General features: G+C 40.0%; 2 protein-coding genes across 10 annotated transcripts in view; one reads left to right on the plus strand and one right to left on the minus strand.

Annotated features, from left to right (window-relative positions):
• Positions 1-2,296, plus strand: part of SAMD3 (sterile alpha motif domain containing 3) — a 45,956-nt gene extending 43,660 nt beyond the window's left edge. For 2 of the 3 annotated variants that reach the window (XM_047758819.1, XM_047758828.1), the window contains exons 9-11: positions 505-676; positions 1,481-1,563; positions 1,816-2,296. In XM_047758819.1, the coding sequence (XP_047614775.1) occupies positions 505-676; positions 1,481-1,563; positions 1,816-2,100 (540 nt within the window). In that variant the 3' untranslated portion in view covers positions 2,101-2,296. Of the gene's footprint in view, positions 1-504; positions 681-1,480; positions 1,564-1,815 lie in introns of those variants that run through there. The other variant, XM_047758838.1, reaches the window with a different exon arrangement.
• Positions 2,297-6,038: 3,742 nt separating this feature from the next.
• L3MBTL3 (L3MBTL histone methyl-lysine binding protein 3) overlaps positions 6,039-14,496 on the minus strand; it is a 121,041-nt gene continuing 112,583 nt past the window's right edge. For all 7 annotated transcript variants that reach the window (XM_047758892.1, XM_047758860.1, XM_047758870.1 and 4 more), the window contains 3 exons: positions 11,569-11,738; positions 11,298-11,360; positions 6,039-6,945 (listed from right to left, as the gene is read on the minus strand). In XM_047758892.1, coding sequence (XP_047614848.1) covers positions 6,802-6,945; positions 11,298-11,360; positions 11,569-11,738 — 377 coding nt within the window. In that variant the 3' untranslated portion in view covers positions 6,039-6,801. The remainder of the gene's footprint in view (positions 6,946-11,297; positions 11,361-11,568; positions 11,739-14,496) is intronic.

Below are 14,496 nucleotides of genomic sequence, written 5' to 3' on the forward strand. Positions count from 1 at the left end.
CTTGTAGTCAAATCTCCCTGGCTTAAATTATTTTGCACCCTCCGTTTCTGTCTGAATTTACAGACTCTCTAAGGTTCTTTTCCCTTCAGGATATTGGGGTTAGGTATTTTTCAAGGTTTGCTTCCGAAAATCTGGCAGTTTTCTTCTTTTGTCTCTTGTTGGCTCAACCAAAGTAGATCCCACAATCTCGGCTGGGTAACCTGAACAGTCAAAATTTGCATTATATGCTTTGCAACTCTCATTGACCTGAGTCATCATCACAGTTTAATTCTACAGGCTTAGAAGTTTGCCATGTTCCTTATTTATCTTTTTATTAATTTATCTTTTTCTATACACTTCAGGCTTTCATTCTTTCCTCCTCCTCTGCCCTAGGTCTACTTCTCCACTAAATCTAGTCAAATATCTAGTATGTAAGCTAGCAGGTCAAAGCTAATATAATTTTAAAGACTTTATTTCCTTACCTTCTTTACATGAGCTTTCCTCATGTTCTTTTTCTTTTTTCAGCTGTTCAGAGAATTCCACCTTCTTACAGGAACTGATATTTACAAGAAAACGAGACACATTTTGGAATTCTATTCAGAAAACATACTGGCTTCTTTTTCTTTGGTGGATAATCCAATCAATGTTGCATTGCAAGAAAAAATGAAACAGCATACAGATGAAGATGTGCTGAAATGTTGGTAAACTTGGGGAATAGCATGATCTGGTCTCAGTTATCAGTATAATTCAGGCTAGGTAGGAAAGTTATATTTTGGTAATAAGTAAATTTTAGTGAAACATGTAGGGAGGAGAAATTTTTTTTTTTTTTTTTTTTTTTGCTTTTTAGAGCCCCACCTGCGCCATATAGAGGTTCCCAGGCTAGGGGTCGAATCGGAGCTACAGCTGCCGGCCTACACCACAGTTACAACAACGCGGGATCTGAGCTGCGTCTGCAGCCTACACTACAGCTCACAGCCCCACAGCTCACAGCAACACTGGATCCTTAACACACTGAACAAGGCCCAGGGATGGAACCCAAAACCTCACGGTTCTTTCTTGGATTCATTTCCGCTGAGCCACGACAGGAACTCAAAAAAGAAGTTCTTCAATAGAGGGGGCTGGGATACAGGTTTAGAAGGTACACTGGGTATTGTAAAATTATAGTTGGGAAACTAGTAACCTGTTAATTTCACAAGGTAATTGACAAGGACCAAGGGAAAGGACAAGGAAATCATCTTGGCTGATGGACAGACAGTGCAGCACTCTTACCTTCTCCTGGCTATGACCTGGAGGGCAGAACAGGAGATCGCGAATATTGTTTAGAAGGGGATGTTGCTGAAAAAATGGTAGGGAAACACTCATCAAAGAAGGATAGTTTGTTTTCTGTAACAAGTAAAAAAAACCAAATCCACCTTTTTTTTTTTTTTTTTAAACTGGCTTTACTTACAACACTGGTAAGAGCTTATTTTTACTTGGACTGTAAGCATGTTTGCTTTGACAGATATGAAGATGACAGCCACATGTTTACTCCTACCAGATGTTTTTGGGGAGGATCCCAGCCTTTTCGTCATTGTGAATGACAAGGTATGCAGTTAGTCCATGGTCATTGGTTGGATGTTTCTTATCTTTGTGATAATTTATTTGAAGTAGGATGACGGCTTATTTTGAAGAGTGTTGTGTCACATTTACTAATCGGCTAAATTGCAACAAGCTCATGTATTGGAATGTCATGGTTAAATCCAGGCACCTTGTACTATTATTTAGCTATTTTTCACATCTTGGGGTGGTGACTCTACTGCAATGTTTTTTTGTTTGTTTGTTTGTTTGTTTTTTCAGGTGCAAGTGTCCACTCCTGTGCTAGAAGTTAAGAACCCTTTCAACATGGATGTCTGCGAATTTTCTTTGTATTTAGAAAAAGAGAGACTCACCAAGGTGGACGACTGTGTGACAGCTTTGGCTGCTCTCATAGCTGCCTTCCATGTATTTGGGATCAAGTGTCCAAAACAACTGTCCCAAACCCTCAACTTCCTAGAGACACTGATTTTTGATATGCACAGTCCATATTTTTCTTCTATGCAAGAAAAGGAAAAAGAAGTAGGATTTCAACACCCACTCACTTAATAGCATGCCAGATATTTTATCGGAATTGATCTCTGGGACAGCTGAAACAATAAAAATTCGTTTTGATGTAGTAGAGCTAGGTATTAGAAAACCATCTTGTCTCTAAGATTCAAAGGAATATCGATGCCTTCCATCCTGACACTTCGATACTTAAAATCTTTCTTGAAATGCTGTAATAAAATACTACTGAATTAAAGAGTTGTTCATTTGGCATTCTAAGAAACTCCAGTCCAAGTGAATACTTTCAAGGGTGCATTAATTTTTAAAAGACACCGTTGCCTTCAGTTTAGGGTATGACCTTGCACTTAATTATGTGCCTACTTTGGAAAGACTTACTGTCCAGGGGCTGCACATTTGTGGCTTGTGGTCTGCCTCCTTGGTCTAAACATTGCTTGGAAAGAGTTTGAACTTGAATATTTTAAGAGGATGTACAGATTCCCCAGTTCCCCTTTTCCCCAGCTACCCTGCCTTGGGGGTTTTGGTTTTCTTCAATTATACCTGTGGAAAACCAGGTCTGCTTCATTCCTGAAGTCACCTCACTGCTGGCCCATCTTGCTGGCACAGCTTTTGATCATCTGTGACCTGTGTTCTTCTTTGTCTGCTTCCCTCCCTTGAGATACAGTGATGTGCCTGGTTCTTATCTCCCCACACAGCTTCTGGTTTCTCCTCGCCTCAATCTCCAGTGTTCTCATCTGCCCTGGTTGCCCCCTGGGCTTGTCTGGATCTGTGATAAAGGACCTGGCTTTTCACCCCCAGGACCACTAGTTTCCAGGTTAGGGTCCTTTCTAGACCTCTCTCAGTAGCCCTCCTCCTGGTGCTTCATCTAGCCCTGGAAAAATTTATCCAGCTAAAATCTCATGTCGAAATTCATCCAACACTGCAATTTTAACGTGCCCCCTTGATGTCATCATCACAATCTCAACATTATTATTATTATTTTTTGGCTGTACTCACAGCATGCAGAAGTTCCCAGCCCAGGGATTGAACCCGAGCCACAGCAATGACAATGCCAGATCCTTTACCTCTGGGCTACCAGGGAACTCCCTATGTTACTTAGTTTTGACAGAACTGGTTGGTTTAGAGACTGAAGAATTGAAGTGTGCTAATATTGCATCACAATTTGATGCACATTTCCTGGGTTACTTCATCAAACTAAATTTTTTTTAAGTTTAAGAAGAAAAGGATTTATATGAATTATTGTTATTATTTTTTTTTTGCTTTTTAGGGCTGCACCCATGGCATATGGAAGTTCCCAGGCTAGGGGTTGAATTGGACCTGCAGCTGCCGGCCTACACCACAGCCACAGCAACACCAGATCTGAGCCACATCTGTGACATGCACCACAGTTCACAGCAACACCAGATCCCCGACCCACTGAGCAAGGCCAGGGATCGACCCCTCATCCTTATGGATACTAGTTGGATTTGTTTCTGCTGCACCACAATGGGAACTCCTATATGAATTATTGAAGAAATATTTTTATAACATACATCTCTGCAAATACTGCAAAATAGTAATATTTTTCTCTCTGGGGACTGGTCATTAAAATGCTCAAGTCAGTGAGAGAAAAGAAAATGAGAGATCAGCTGCCTAACTCTGCAATGACTAGTCACTTCTTGAGAATGGACAGGCAGAGTAAGTAACAACTTGGTACATTTCATTTTCACATAACCAGTTCCTATTCTAAAGTTTCCATCTCTTCCCTTTAATGACAATGTGCCCTAAGTTCCTGACAAGTTTTCTTTTATTTCCCCCGATTCCCTTCCCACTCCTGTTTGTTTCACACTCTGTCTTCATCCGCTTCTCCCAAATGAATTTATCAACATCTTAAAGAGTCCTTTCCTTTGGAGACCCACATCTGTATGGCGGGCCTTGAACTAACGCCTCTCTGTTCCTCTGGGCTGGGGCGGAGAGACACAGAGGGAAGCTGCAGTGAAGTCTGGCTCCAAACAGGACAGGCATGAGCTGAACGTGAGGGCAGACTCACGTGAGCTTTGCTGTTTCTTTCAATGGTGTATCCATGTCCAGTGTCCAGCACGGCCACGCCGCTAAGCAAACAGTCAATAGTATTTAACCAGCTTAACCCCATCTTCTTTGGAAGCTGAGTCCACTCAACTGAGAAGCTGCAAAATGGCAGCCTGTCTTCAACCTGTAGACAGGTCTTCTTTGGCTGGCAGAGTGTTTGTCATTTTTTAAAATGCTTTTAGATGGCACAGTCCTGTCAAATTCCACATTCCCTGTCCCTCCCTTTTGTCTTATCCCGAGGCTGTTTCTCTCATTTCAGGGACCTGTCATCATGGCTCCCAATTTCCTCTGTTAAAACTTAAACGATACTTGGTATGTATCCCAGGTGGAAGGGTGAAAGGTTTCCACTTCCTGTGGTAGATGGTTCCACCCTAATAGGGGTGCTTCATGCCTCGCCTCTGACATGTAATACCACGCTTCTTAGATGTTTTCACTAAGATTTAAATGGTTGTTATAATACATATTTTAAACTGGAAAGGAAAAGTCCCCAGTGGTTGACCCTACTTGACCTAATAAAAGTTTTGATTTTTTCCTTTTTGTCACTCTTCATATCATTTGGGACATAGTTTCTTTTTGTTTTTTTTTTTAGGGCCACACCCATGGCACATGGAAGTTCCCAGGCTAGGGGCCGAATCAGAGATACAGCTGCTAGCCTACACCACAGCCATAGCAACGGAGGATGTGAGCCGAATCTGCGACCTATGCCACAGCTCACAGGGATGCCAGATCCTTAACCCACTGAGCGAGGGCAAGGATAGAACCCACAACCTCATGGTTCCTAGTCAGATTCATTTCTACTGCGCCACAAGGGGAACTCCAATCTGGGACATACTCTGACCTACAGTTCTGAATCCTACATATCCATTACACAGTTATCTAATGCCCATGTGTTCGGTATTATTTCTGCCCTCATCCACCCCTCCTACTTCACAAGCTTTCTTAAAAATCATACATGTGTAAAGAAGTATCTGCAGTTAAGATTTTATTTCATTCATGTCAGGTATAACAAGTGCAACTTGAATGTACAAATTCTGAACAAAACAAAAAACAAACAAAAAAACAACGAAAAACTTTTTTAAAAGCAGATTCATGCAAAGAAATGAATGGGGCACTGCACTGCAGATGTCATGGACCCTCATTTACTGTGTATTATGACAAAAACAAAGGACCACTCATAGACTTCCAATAGGGGTATCAAGGGAATTCTATATGAGGGGAAAAAAAAAAAAAGAGAGCAACTAAGGAGAGAGGTGGAACTTTCCCCAGAATTCAGACAACATGCTACAAACTTACTTTCTACTTTTAAAACAGTCCTTGAATAAATATCCAATCCTGCAATTAGAATTTACACACACAGGCTGATAAAATAATTTACCTTTTGCATTGGAAATGCATTCTTGCAAAAGAAACACTACCAGCTACCAGTTTATAGATAATCAAAGGCTTTCATTTAAAGTGCATCTGTAACGCTTAAATATTGAGACAAACTGTTCTACAGAGAAAAGAATCTCTCCAAAACGGAGCTTCTTGAATAACTGCTTTGAGAAGCCACCTCTCTGATCTGTGAGCATTTAAAATCTTTATGTCAACTGGTGTTGCTCCCTCAAATCTTGCCTCTTCAGTAAAATCTATGTACTCTCTTCAGCCAATCATGAAAAAAATTCTTTGGGTTTGGAGGACACTGCAAGGTCTGAGACAGAGTTTTCTGGATTAGTGTTTGTATGGACAGGAGGAGCCCTTCATCTCTGAAAAGCACCACAGTTGCTTCAATGACAATTACAGAGAAGCTCAAGGTAATCTCCTCAGTAGTTCAAGATCATACAAACAGCAACCTCTCCAACATGACTGCATATTCCTTTGATATCTCTGGAGTCTTGTAAACACACAGGGCACCACAATGTAAGAGACTGATGCCATTCAAACACATCACCTAATTTATTTATGTTGATATATTTTATTTTTCAATTCCATTATTTTTATTTACATGTTTTTGGTACTTAGAGTAAAGATGCTGGTGAAAAGTAATCTGTTTAAACATCTCATGGCGTGCAAAAGTAAAAACACTGATTTAAAGGAAGGTAATTTTTACAACTATTCAGCCCCAACAAATTATGACAAGCAGTTAGGCAATATCATGACTTGCAAAGTTATACTTAGCATAATGTTGCAATTCAAAATATGGCACAGAATTAACAATACAGGTAACAGTCCCACACTGGCCACACTGAGCCAGGTTTTGACTAATTTGGTTTAAGTTGAAGTTTGATTATATAAAAAGGTTCCCGAAAGTATCGAAAAAGAAACAGTGTACATGAAAGAGAATTCAACAATGTTTACAAAATGCCAAAAGTTCTTACTCTGCCCCTTCTGTTGTACCCATAAATAATTAATGAAGTCCCTCTCCCCCACCCCCCAGCCTCAAAAAGATTTACAAAGATAAATTTAGCTCAGTGAACAGAACCAAAAGATGACTGTTGTTAGACAGTACTTGGTTAAAAGCTCAAGCACTTTCTTAAGAATTCATATATATTGTCTCTCGAGGAATATAAATAATCTGGTAGCATTGCTCTTTAGAGTTTTGGAGACTTCTCACTTAGGAGTGACAACTGTCCTTGTGCTTTGAGTAAAACATGAGCTTTAAAGCAGAAAGCTGATGGTATTCAGAATCCACCATCTTCAAAGTTCATTGTGAGAGTTCTTCTCTGCGGCTTTGAACATCAGGATAGAATTGAAAATTTTGAGAGCAGGGCCCAACTTAATGCTCATAATTTTCACAATGTCTGTTTGGGTCATAAGCAAAAATGCTTCTCCATCAATTTGCTACAATGAGAAGAAAAGACAAGAGACTGTGAGTTAATCGGGTGATGGGACATAGTCAAGCCTAAATTATCACCTGTCTCTCCATAACAACACTAAAATGGTACAGATGGGGAGTTCATTGTACAAACATTTCCTGATAAACGGGCCGTTCTTATCTACAACATCACCCCCAAATATGGACTGGGATTAAAGTCAAGTTTATTCATCTGAAAAATCAGTCCATAGGAGTGGAACGTACCCATATCTTTCTATGATTATTCTGCCATGGGCGCCAGTCAAGAAGAATTTAGAAAAGTCTAGGAAGCCTCAAATCCAGTTCTTATCATGGCAGGTTTTAGAATGAAGGATGAGAACAAGTACATACATATTTGTGGATGTAAACAAAGGAATTCACAGACAAACATATCAGCTACATGCTAACTCTTTAAAAAAATTAGCCTTCCATCATGAAGAAAGGAAAATCAGTGATAACATTCATTTTTATTTTATTTTTAATAATAATTTTTATTTTTATTGTAGTTTGTTTACAGTGTTCTGTCAGTTTTCTACTATACGCACACATGTGTGTGTGTGTGTATTCTTTTTCTCACATTATCCTCCATCATTCTTGATCACAAGTGACTAGATATAGTTCCCAGTGCTATACAGCAGGATCTCATTGCTTATCCATTCCAAATACAATCGTTTGCATTATTAACCCCAGACTCCCAGTCCATCCCACTCCCTCCTCCTCCTCCCCCTTGGCAACCACAAGTCTGATCTCCATGTCCATGAGTTTCTTCTCTGTGGAAAGGTTCATTTGTGCCATATATTAGATTCCAGATATAAGTGATATCAAATGGCATTTGTCTTTCTTTTTCTCACTTATTTCACTTAGTAAGAGAGTTTCTAGTTTCATCCAATATAACATTCATTTTTAGAGTAGCCACCATTACTCTTTCAATTACAGAAGAAAGGCAACTACTAACAAGGGCAACCAACAGTGTAGGTGAAGGAACGTGAGGCAGGTGGGAGGAGTCATATACCCTAGGCTGGTCCTTCTACCACTTGGTAACCATGAGAAACATCCTTCCTCTCTCTGGGTCTCTTCTAAGAGTAAAAATCCTCAATGTTTCTACTAAATAGAATACTCTGAGGTTCAAAGATACAACCCTAGGAAGATGATGTCTGGTTTCATGGGTGGAGCAAAGGAGCAGTTTTCTTGTATAATTTCCAGCTTTCCAGGAGTTCCACCATCTCAAAAAGTTAATTTGCTTTTCTTTTGGTTTTTCCATTTCATACAAAAAGTAAAAGACACTTTTGCTCTCTGCCTCAGAGTACATTAGAAACTTTGCTGTATAAGCAGAAATTGACTTAACACTGTAAATCAACTATAATAAAAATAGTAAAATAAAAAAGACACATCAACTAATCAAAAAATGAAAGAAAGAAGAAAGAAAGAAAGAAAGAAACTTGACATCAGTGTACTATTACCAGGTGAACTGTGTTCCTCCCAAATTCCTATGTTGAAGTGCTAACTTTCAATGACCTTAGAATGTGACTTTATTTGGAAATAGGTAATTAGTTCAGATGAGATCATACTAGAATAGCATGGGCCCCTAATCCAAGATGACTGGTGTCCTTATAAAAAGGGGAAGTCTGAACACAGACAGACACATACAGAGAGAAGACAACAAGAGAACACCACCCACAAGACGGGAGAGAGGCCTGGGCAGATCTCGTCCCCACAGCCCTCGGAAGGAAGCTACCTGCCAACACCATGATTTCCTGCCATCTTCAGATTTCTCACCTCCAGATTTGGGAGACAAAATATTTCTGCCATTTAATCTGCTGGTTTAGGGTACTTAGTTACAGCAGCCCAAGCAAACTAATACACTCTAAATTCTGTGAAGCAGTTCAGTAAATAAAGGCTAATGTAATTAAGTGGTTACTTCTTGAATTTTTTTTCTTTCCTCTAAAAATAAAAACCTTTAAATCTAAATTGCTTATCTGTTTAATCAGTAAGAACTCGAGTCATCTTATACAACTTTGAGTAACAATTATGTGGAAAGGTTGCTAATTTTCAGCAAGGAAACATCCTGTAGATGTAGACAGAAGTGCAGGCATTCCACAGTACTAATTTCTATGTGTAAGACAAATTAGGTGGCAGCTACGAGGAATGCGCTACTGTTTCCTGGAAACAGTGGTTTCAGTCTCATGTGCTTATGCTGTGACAGCCCTCTGAGAAGAAAGGCCAAGAAGAGGCAGATCTATTAACACTTTACGCGACCCAGTTAGACTTTGGTAGAATGAAGGGTCTGACGACAGACGTCATCTAAGTCATTAACAAAAATGTTTTTTAAAATACAAGCGATAAAATTCTCCACTGATTAAACGTGGAATGGGTAAGAGAAAGAGAAGTCAAGGATGGTTTCAACAACAGCCCCATCTGAATCCCTATACTCTGCCTTTTAGAGATGACTTACAGGACTCTAGTTAGACTTTTTTCTAGGACTCAGAACCCATACCAGCTGACCTGGTGAGATATTTGAGAGCAAGGATAGGGTCCTATTATCTCCGAATTAACCCTTTCACCACAGCATTACATAGACTAACATACACATGGCAGGAATTTAATAAGAGTTCATAGGATGAATGAATAATGGAATGAATACATGAATGATATACGTGGAGAGAGAACATTCACTGTCTTTAAAAGAAGGATTTGCCTTTGAGGATATCTGGTGCCTGAGGAATGTCTCCAAAAATAATATGAAGAAAAAACTTACTCAAAGAAGTAACACATCCTTTGAATTCAAAATTTTACTTCAACTAAGTAACAGAGCAAATCTAGATAGACTGCCTAGATAGCAACAGAACCAAAAGTAGAATTTATAAAATAGATGTACTAGAAAGTTATCTTTAAAGTTGTTTCATCATTTTCAAAGTAATGACTACAAGGCTCTTTTAAAGAAAGAGCTTCACCACCCTGTGGGTATCTAAGTCTGCAAAGAGATCGAAGATTGACCGAGAGGAGTCCACAAAGACACTAAGGACTTGGGCCTTAAGAAAGCCAAAATCGTAGTAACTGCAAATTAGAGATCAACCAGAAAGAAGATAGGACATTTCTGAAGTGGGAACTAAAACAGAAAAAGGCTGATGAAAATAAGGTCCTTGTGCATTTTAAGAGGCATCCACCTAAAGTGTAAATGATACAGTGACACTGGCAATGGGTGGCTGGATTCTTGGCTGTCCTGACACTCTTGCAATGTTCTTAATCAAAAATTTTTTCCTTTTATGGCTGCACCTGTGGCTTATGGAAGTTTCCAGGCTAGGGGTCGAAACGGAGCTACAGCTGCTGGCCTAGGGCACAGCCACTGCCACGCCAGATCCTTAACTCACTGAGCAAGGCCTGAGATCGAACCTGCACCCTCACAGACACTAGTTGTGTTCTTAATCTGCTGAGCCATGACTGGAACACCAAAAGTGTGCTATTCTGAACACTGGAAGCTAAACACAGGAGCAAACAAGTGTATACACTTATGACTGCAGACAGCAGGTGCTGGACAAAGTTTTCTCAATTGACTTAGTCTTTGTTCTACCTTCTGAGAATCAAGATCAGAGGGATAACTGCTCTCCTTGAAGGAGCCGAAAGGCAAGTGGCTTATTTTTAAAGGTCTCCTGTGAAAACAGTCTCCTGCTGTATTGGAACAGCAATGACTCTAGTGTAGTGAGAAGTCAAATTCCTTTTTGTTCTAATGCTTGACAGAGGTGGTATCATCATTAACCATCCCTTATACTGAAATTTTGGATGGTCAGATGAAAGCAATGAATAAAATAATCTTCCAACAGCAGATGATAATGAATATAATGAATATCAGTATAAACATCACTGAGAAATGCATAAGATCTAAGGGTTTATTTTAGAAATAATGGTAATATTTAATTATAAGCATCAAATGAATTTAGTCTTGGTATTAAAGTGATGTTTGAAAATAAAATAATGGGAACTAATTTTACTCTATTAAAAATGAAATGCTGCTTATTTCTTGCCTTGGTTTTTCTGTGCTATAAACTATAAATGCATGCTATTAAGTTTTGTGTATGTGTGTTTTTTTAAATAGACAGTTTAGTGCTACTGCTGTGGGGCATGATAAAACGGTACAAACATTTCCTCTGCATCTAATCTTATACAAACACAATTTTATACAACTGATTAATGCGGCTTGTTAGACAACTCGATATCAATTTGTCAATTTCAACAAAACCCATCTCTTCCCCCCTCTGCCAATTCAGAACATATTTCACCATTCACTGCTTTTCAGTGCCTTGTTCCCATTAAGTAACATACTGCAATTCAGTGGAACACTTACCTCATCTTTAAATACCTTTCCATGTTCTTCGCACCCAGGTAAGCTCTGTATGAATTCTGACACCTGTTAAAAATAAAGTCAAGATGCTAGTTTAAAAAAAGAAGCCAGAATCTAAATGTCACAGGTTCAAAATACGTAACCTATAGGTTCGCATCGTTTCATAATAATTTCTTCCCTTTCAGAAAAGACGGCGAAACACTGCAGGCACGCGTGCTACTTAAGCCCATACTCTTACATCTGGTCCCTGGCAGACCAAGAAAATAAACCATACCTCATCTGTGCTCCATTTGGAAACTTTACTGGCAGGGATGCCGGCCACAGTTGGGAGGAGTTTGCTCTGCTGCTCCCAGCGCAAGGGCAGGCATGGAATCGGGGACTTAAATGACAGAAAGACAGCCGACCGCCGCTGTGCCTGCTGTACACTGGGTTCTTCCCGGGCACCTAGTCGACAGAAACAAACCCAAACTCACTCTCTGAAAAGCAGCCAAAAAAGCCCCAAATGCCACATGTCACCCCAAACCATGAGTGGCAGAGGTGCTAGGTAAAGCCTTGGTTCAACATTACATTCAATGAATAATTACTCTCCTTTGTCCTGACTGAAGGTCATCACAAGAAACAACCTGAAATTCAACCGACATGTTTGCTCCATCACCCATTACTGAGACACCCATCAAGTCACTCAGCGTTGCTCCTTTAGTGCTTCAGGAAAGAGATGTGCCTCTGAGCTTCACTGACAAGAAAAACAGCTCTCAGCTTAGAAATTACGTTTGTTTCCCATTCGGCTCTGGATACCCTAAAAGTAAGAGTCAAGTTGTATGCTCAAGTCCAGCCACTGTGTTTACCCTGTAGTTACTGTATCTGTTCTCTCCTTTTACCTCTGCCCTGCTTTGTTCTTCTACTTCTATTTGCTAATCACACTGACTTTTTAAATAGGTAACTTAATTCTTTTGAAAGGGGGTATGAAATTAGTGCAGGAAAAACAACATTGCAGCAAGACAAGTGCTTTTGTCATTCCTCATCTGTGAAGATCAAAACTAAAACTACAGAATGTTCTATTTATCTGCTAGTTCTTCTGAATCCAAACCTAGTTTTACTGCAGCTCTCCTAAAATATTTCTAGCAAGTGATTTTTGTTTTTTTGGTCATTGGGACTCTCAACTAGAGTTTGTCAATCATTTTCTTTCTTAGGATCCTTTAGAATAGAACTCTTGTTTAACTACTTATGCAAAGCCCACCAGAAGCAAGGCCACATCCCCCACACTACCTCTTCCTTCTTCCCATCAGCTCAGCTATTGTGATCCTTGAATTCCACTGCAAACCTTCACCACCTGGTTACCCAGTTTAGACTTCTGTATTCCTAGCATTTTAAACTTTGCTTCCTTGAAGAATAACAGAAAACTACACAAATCCTAAGCGTACTGCTCAAAGCTTTTTCAGAAAGCAAAACAATAGCACCTATGTAACCAACACACAGATCAAGAAGCAGAGTCCGGCACAAACCCTGAACCCCTTCCAGTCACACCCACCCAGCACAGGGGCCACTTCCCTGCCTTCTCACACCACTACTTCTTCCTCTCTGGTTCTGAACTATAGTTAGATGAAAACTTGGTATCTGGCTTCTCTCAGCAGGGTTTGTGCAGTTCATCCAAACTGCTGTATGAAGTTGTAGCTCACCTGCTCTTTGCTGTGTGTTTTTTTTCATTGTTAGGAATATTTCACAATGAATTTGGAGCTGATGGACGTCTGAGTTGTTTTTAAGTTCTGGCTATGACCAACAGTGCTGTGGGGGAACACTCTTGTCCATATCTTTTCTTGACTATATATATGCATTCCTGTGCATATATATATACTGAAGAGGAGGACTTTGTGGTTACAGCATTGGTGCACATTAAGCTTCAGCAAATTCTGCCAATTCACCAAGAGAGCTGTACAGCACACACCTGCTAACAGTGTGAGAGTGTGTCAAGTGTGTCATGTCCTCATCAACAAGTGGTACTGTCTATCTTTCATTGTAACCACTTTCGTATCATATTGCGGTTGTCATGGGGGTGTCATGGTATCATGTTGCAGTTACAACTGCATTTGTCTGATGACAAAGTTGACAATCTTTTCCCTTTTTATTGGTCATCTAGAGAACCTCTTTTGTGAAGTACGTTATCTATTTTAGGATCATTTCCCCACTGAGTCATCTTGCCTTTTTCTTACTTATTTGCAGAAGTAAGAAATCAAGGGAAGAATCCTTTCTTGAAAATATGTATTACTACATGTCCTTCCACTCTTTGTCTTCTTTTTGCACCTTAAAAAATGGGTCTTTTGGGAGTTCCTGTTGTGGCGCAGTGGTTAACAAATCCGACTAGGAACCATGAAGTTGCGGGTTCCATCCCTGACCTTGCTCAGTGGGTTAAGGATCCGACGTTGCCGTGAGCTGTGGTGTAGGTTGCAGATGCAGCTCGGATCCTGCGTTTCTGTGGCTGTGGTGTAGACCGGCGGCTACAGCTCCGATTGGACCCCTAGCCTGGGAACCTCCATACGCCTCAAGTGCGGCCCTAGATGAGACAAAAAAAGAAAAAAAAAAGGGGGGGGGGTCTTTTGATAAATGGACCTCTTAGGTGTAGTAAAGTTTAATCTATTAATTTTTGTTTGTTTTTTGTTTTTTAGGGTCACACCTGTGGCATATGGAGGTTCCCAGGCTAGGGGCTGAATTGGAGCTACAGCTGCCGGCCTTCACCACAGCCACAGCAACACAGGATCTGAGTCTTGTCTTCGACCTGCACCACAGCTCATGGCAACGCTGGATCCTTAACCCACTGAGGGAGGCCAGGGATTGAACCTGCAACCTCAGTTCCTAGTCAGATTCATTTCCACTGTGTCACAACAGGAACTTCGATGATTAATTTTTTCTTTTATGGCTTGAAGAAATCTTTCCTTATCTCAAGGTCCTGAAGATACCCTTCTCTGCTTTCCTCAAAACACTTGATGTTGTCTACAGATGTGATAAATTCATTTGAGTAATAAAAAAAAATGAAAAAAAAAACCACTTGATGCTGTGCCTTTTACATTTAGATCACAATCCATCTGAAATTTATCTCCATGGTATGAGGTAAAGATCAATCTTCATGTTTTTTCCCACATGGATTTCTAATTGCCCAATGATGGTTTAATGAAAAGTCCAGCTATCCTTTCCCTGCTGTACTGCAGTG

This window comes from Phacochoerus africanus, chromosome 2, assembly GCF_016906955.1.
Source record: "Phacochoerus africanus isolate WHEZ1 chromosome 2, ROS_Pafr_v1, whole genome shotgun sequence".
Taxonomy (NCBI): Eukaryota; Metazoa; Chordata; class Mammalia; order Artiodactyla; family Suidae; genus Phacochoerus; species Phacochoerus africanus.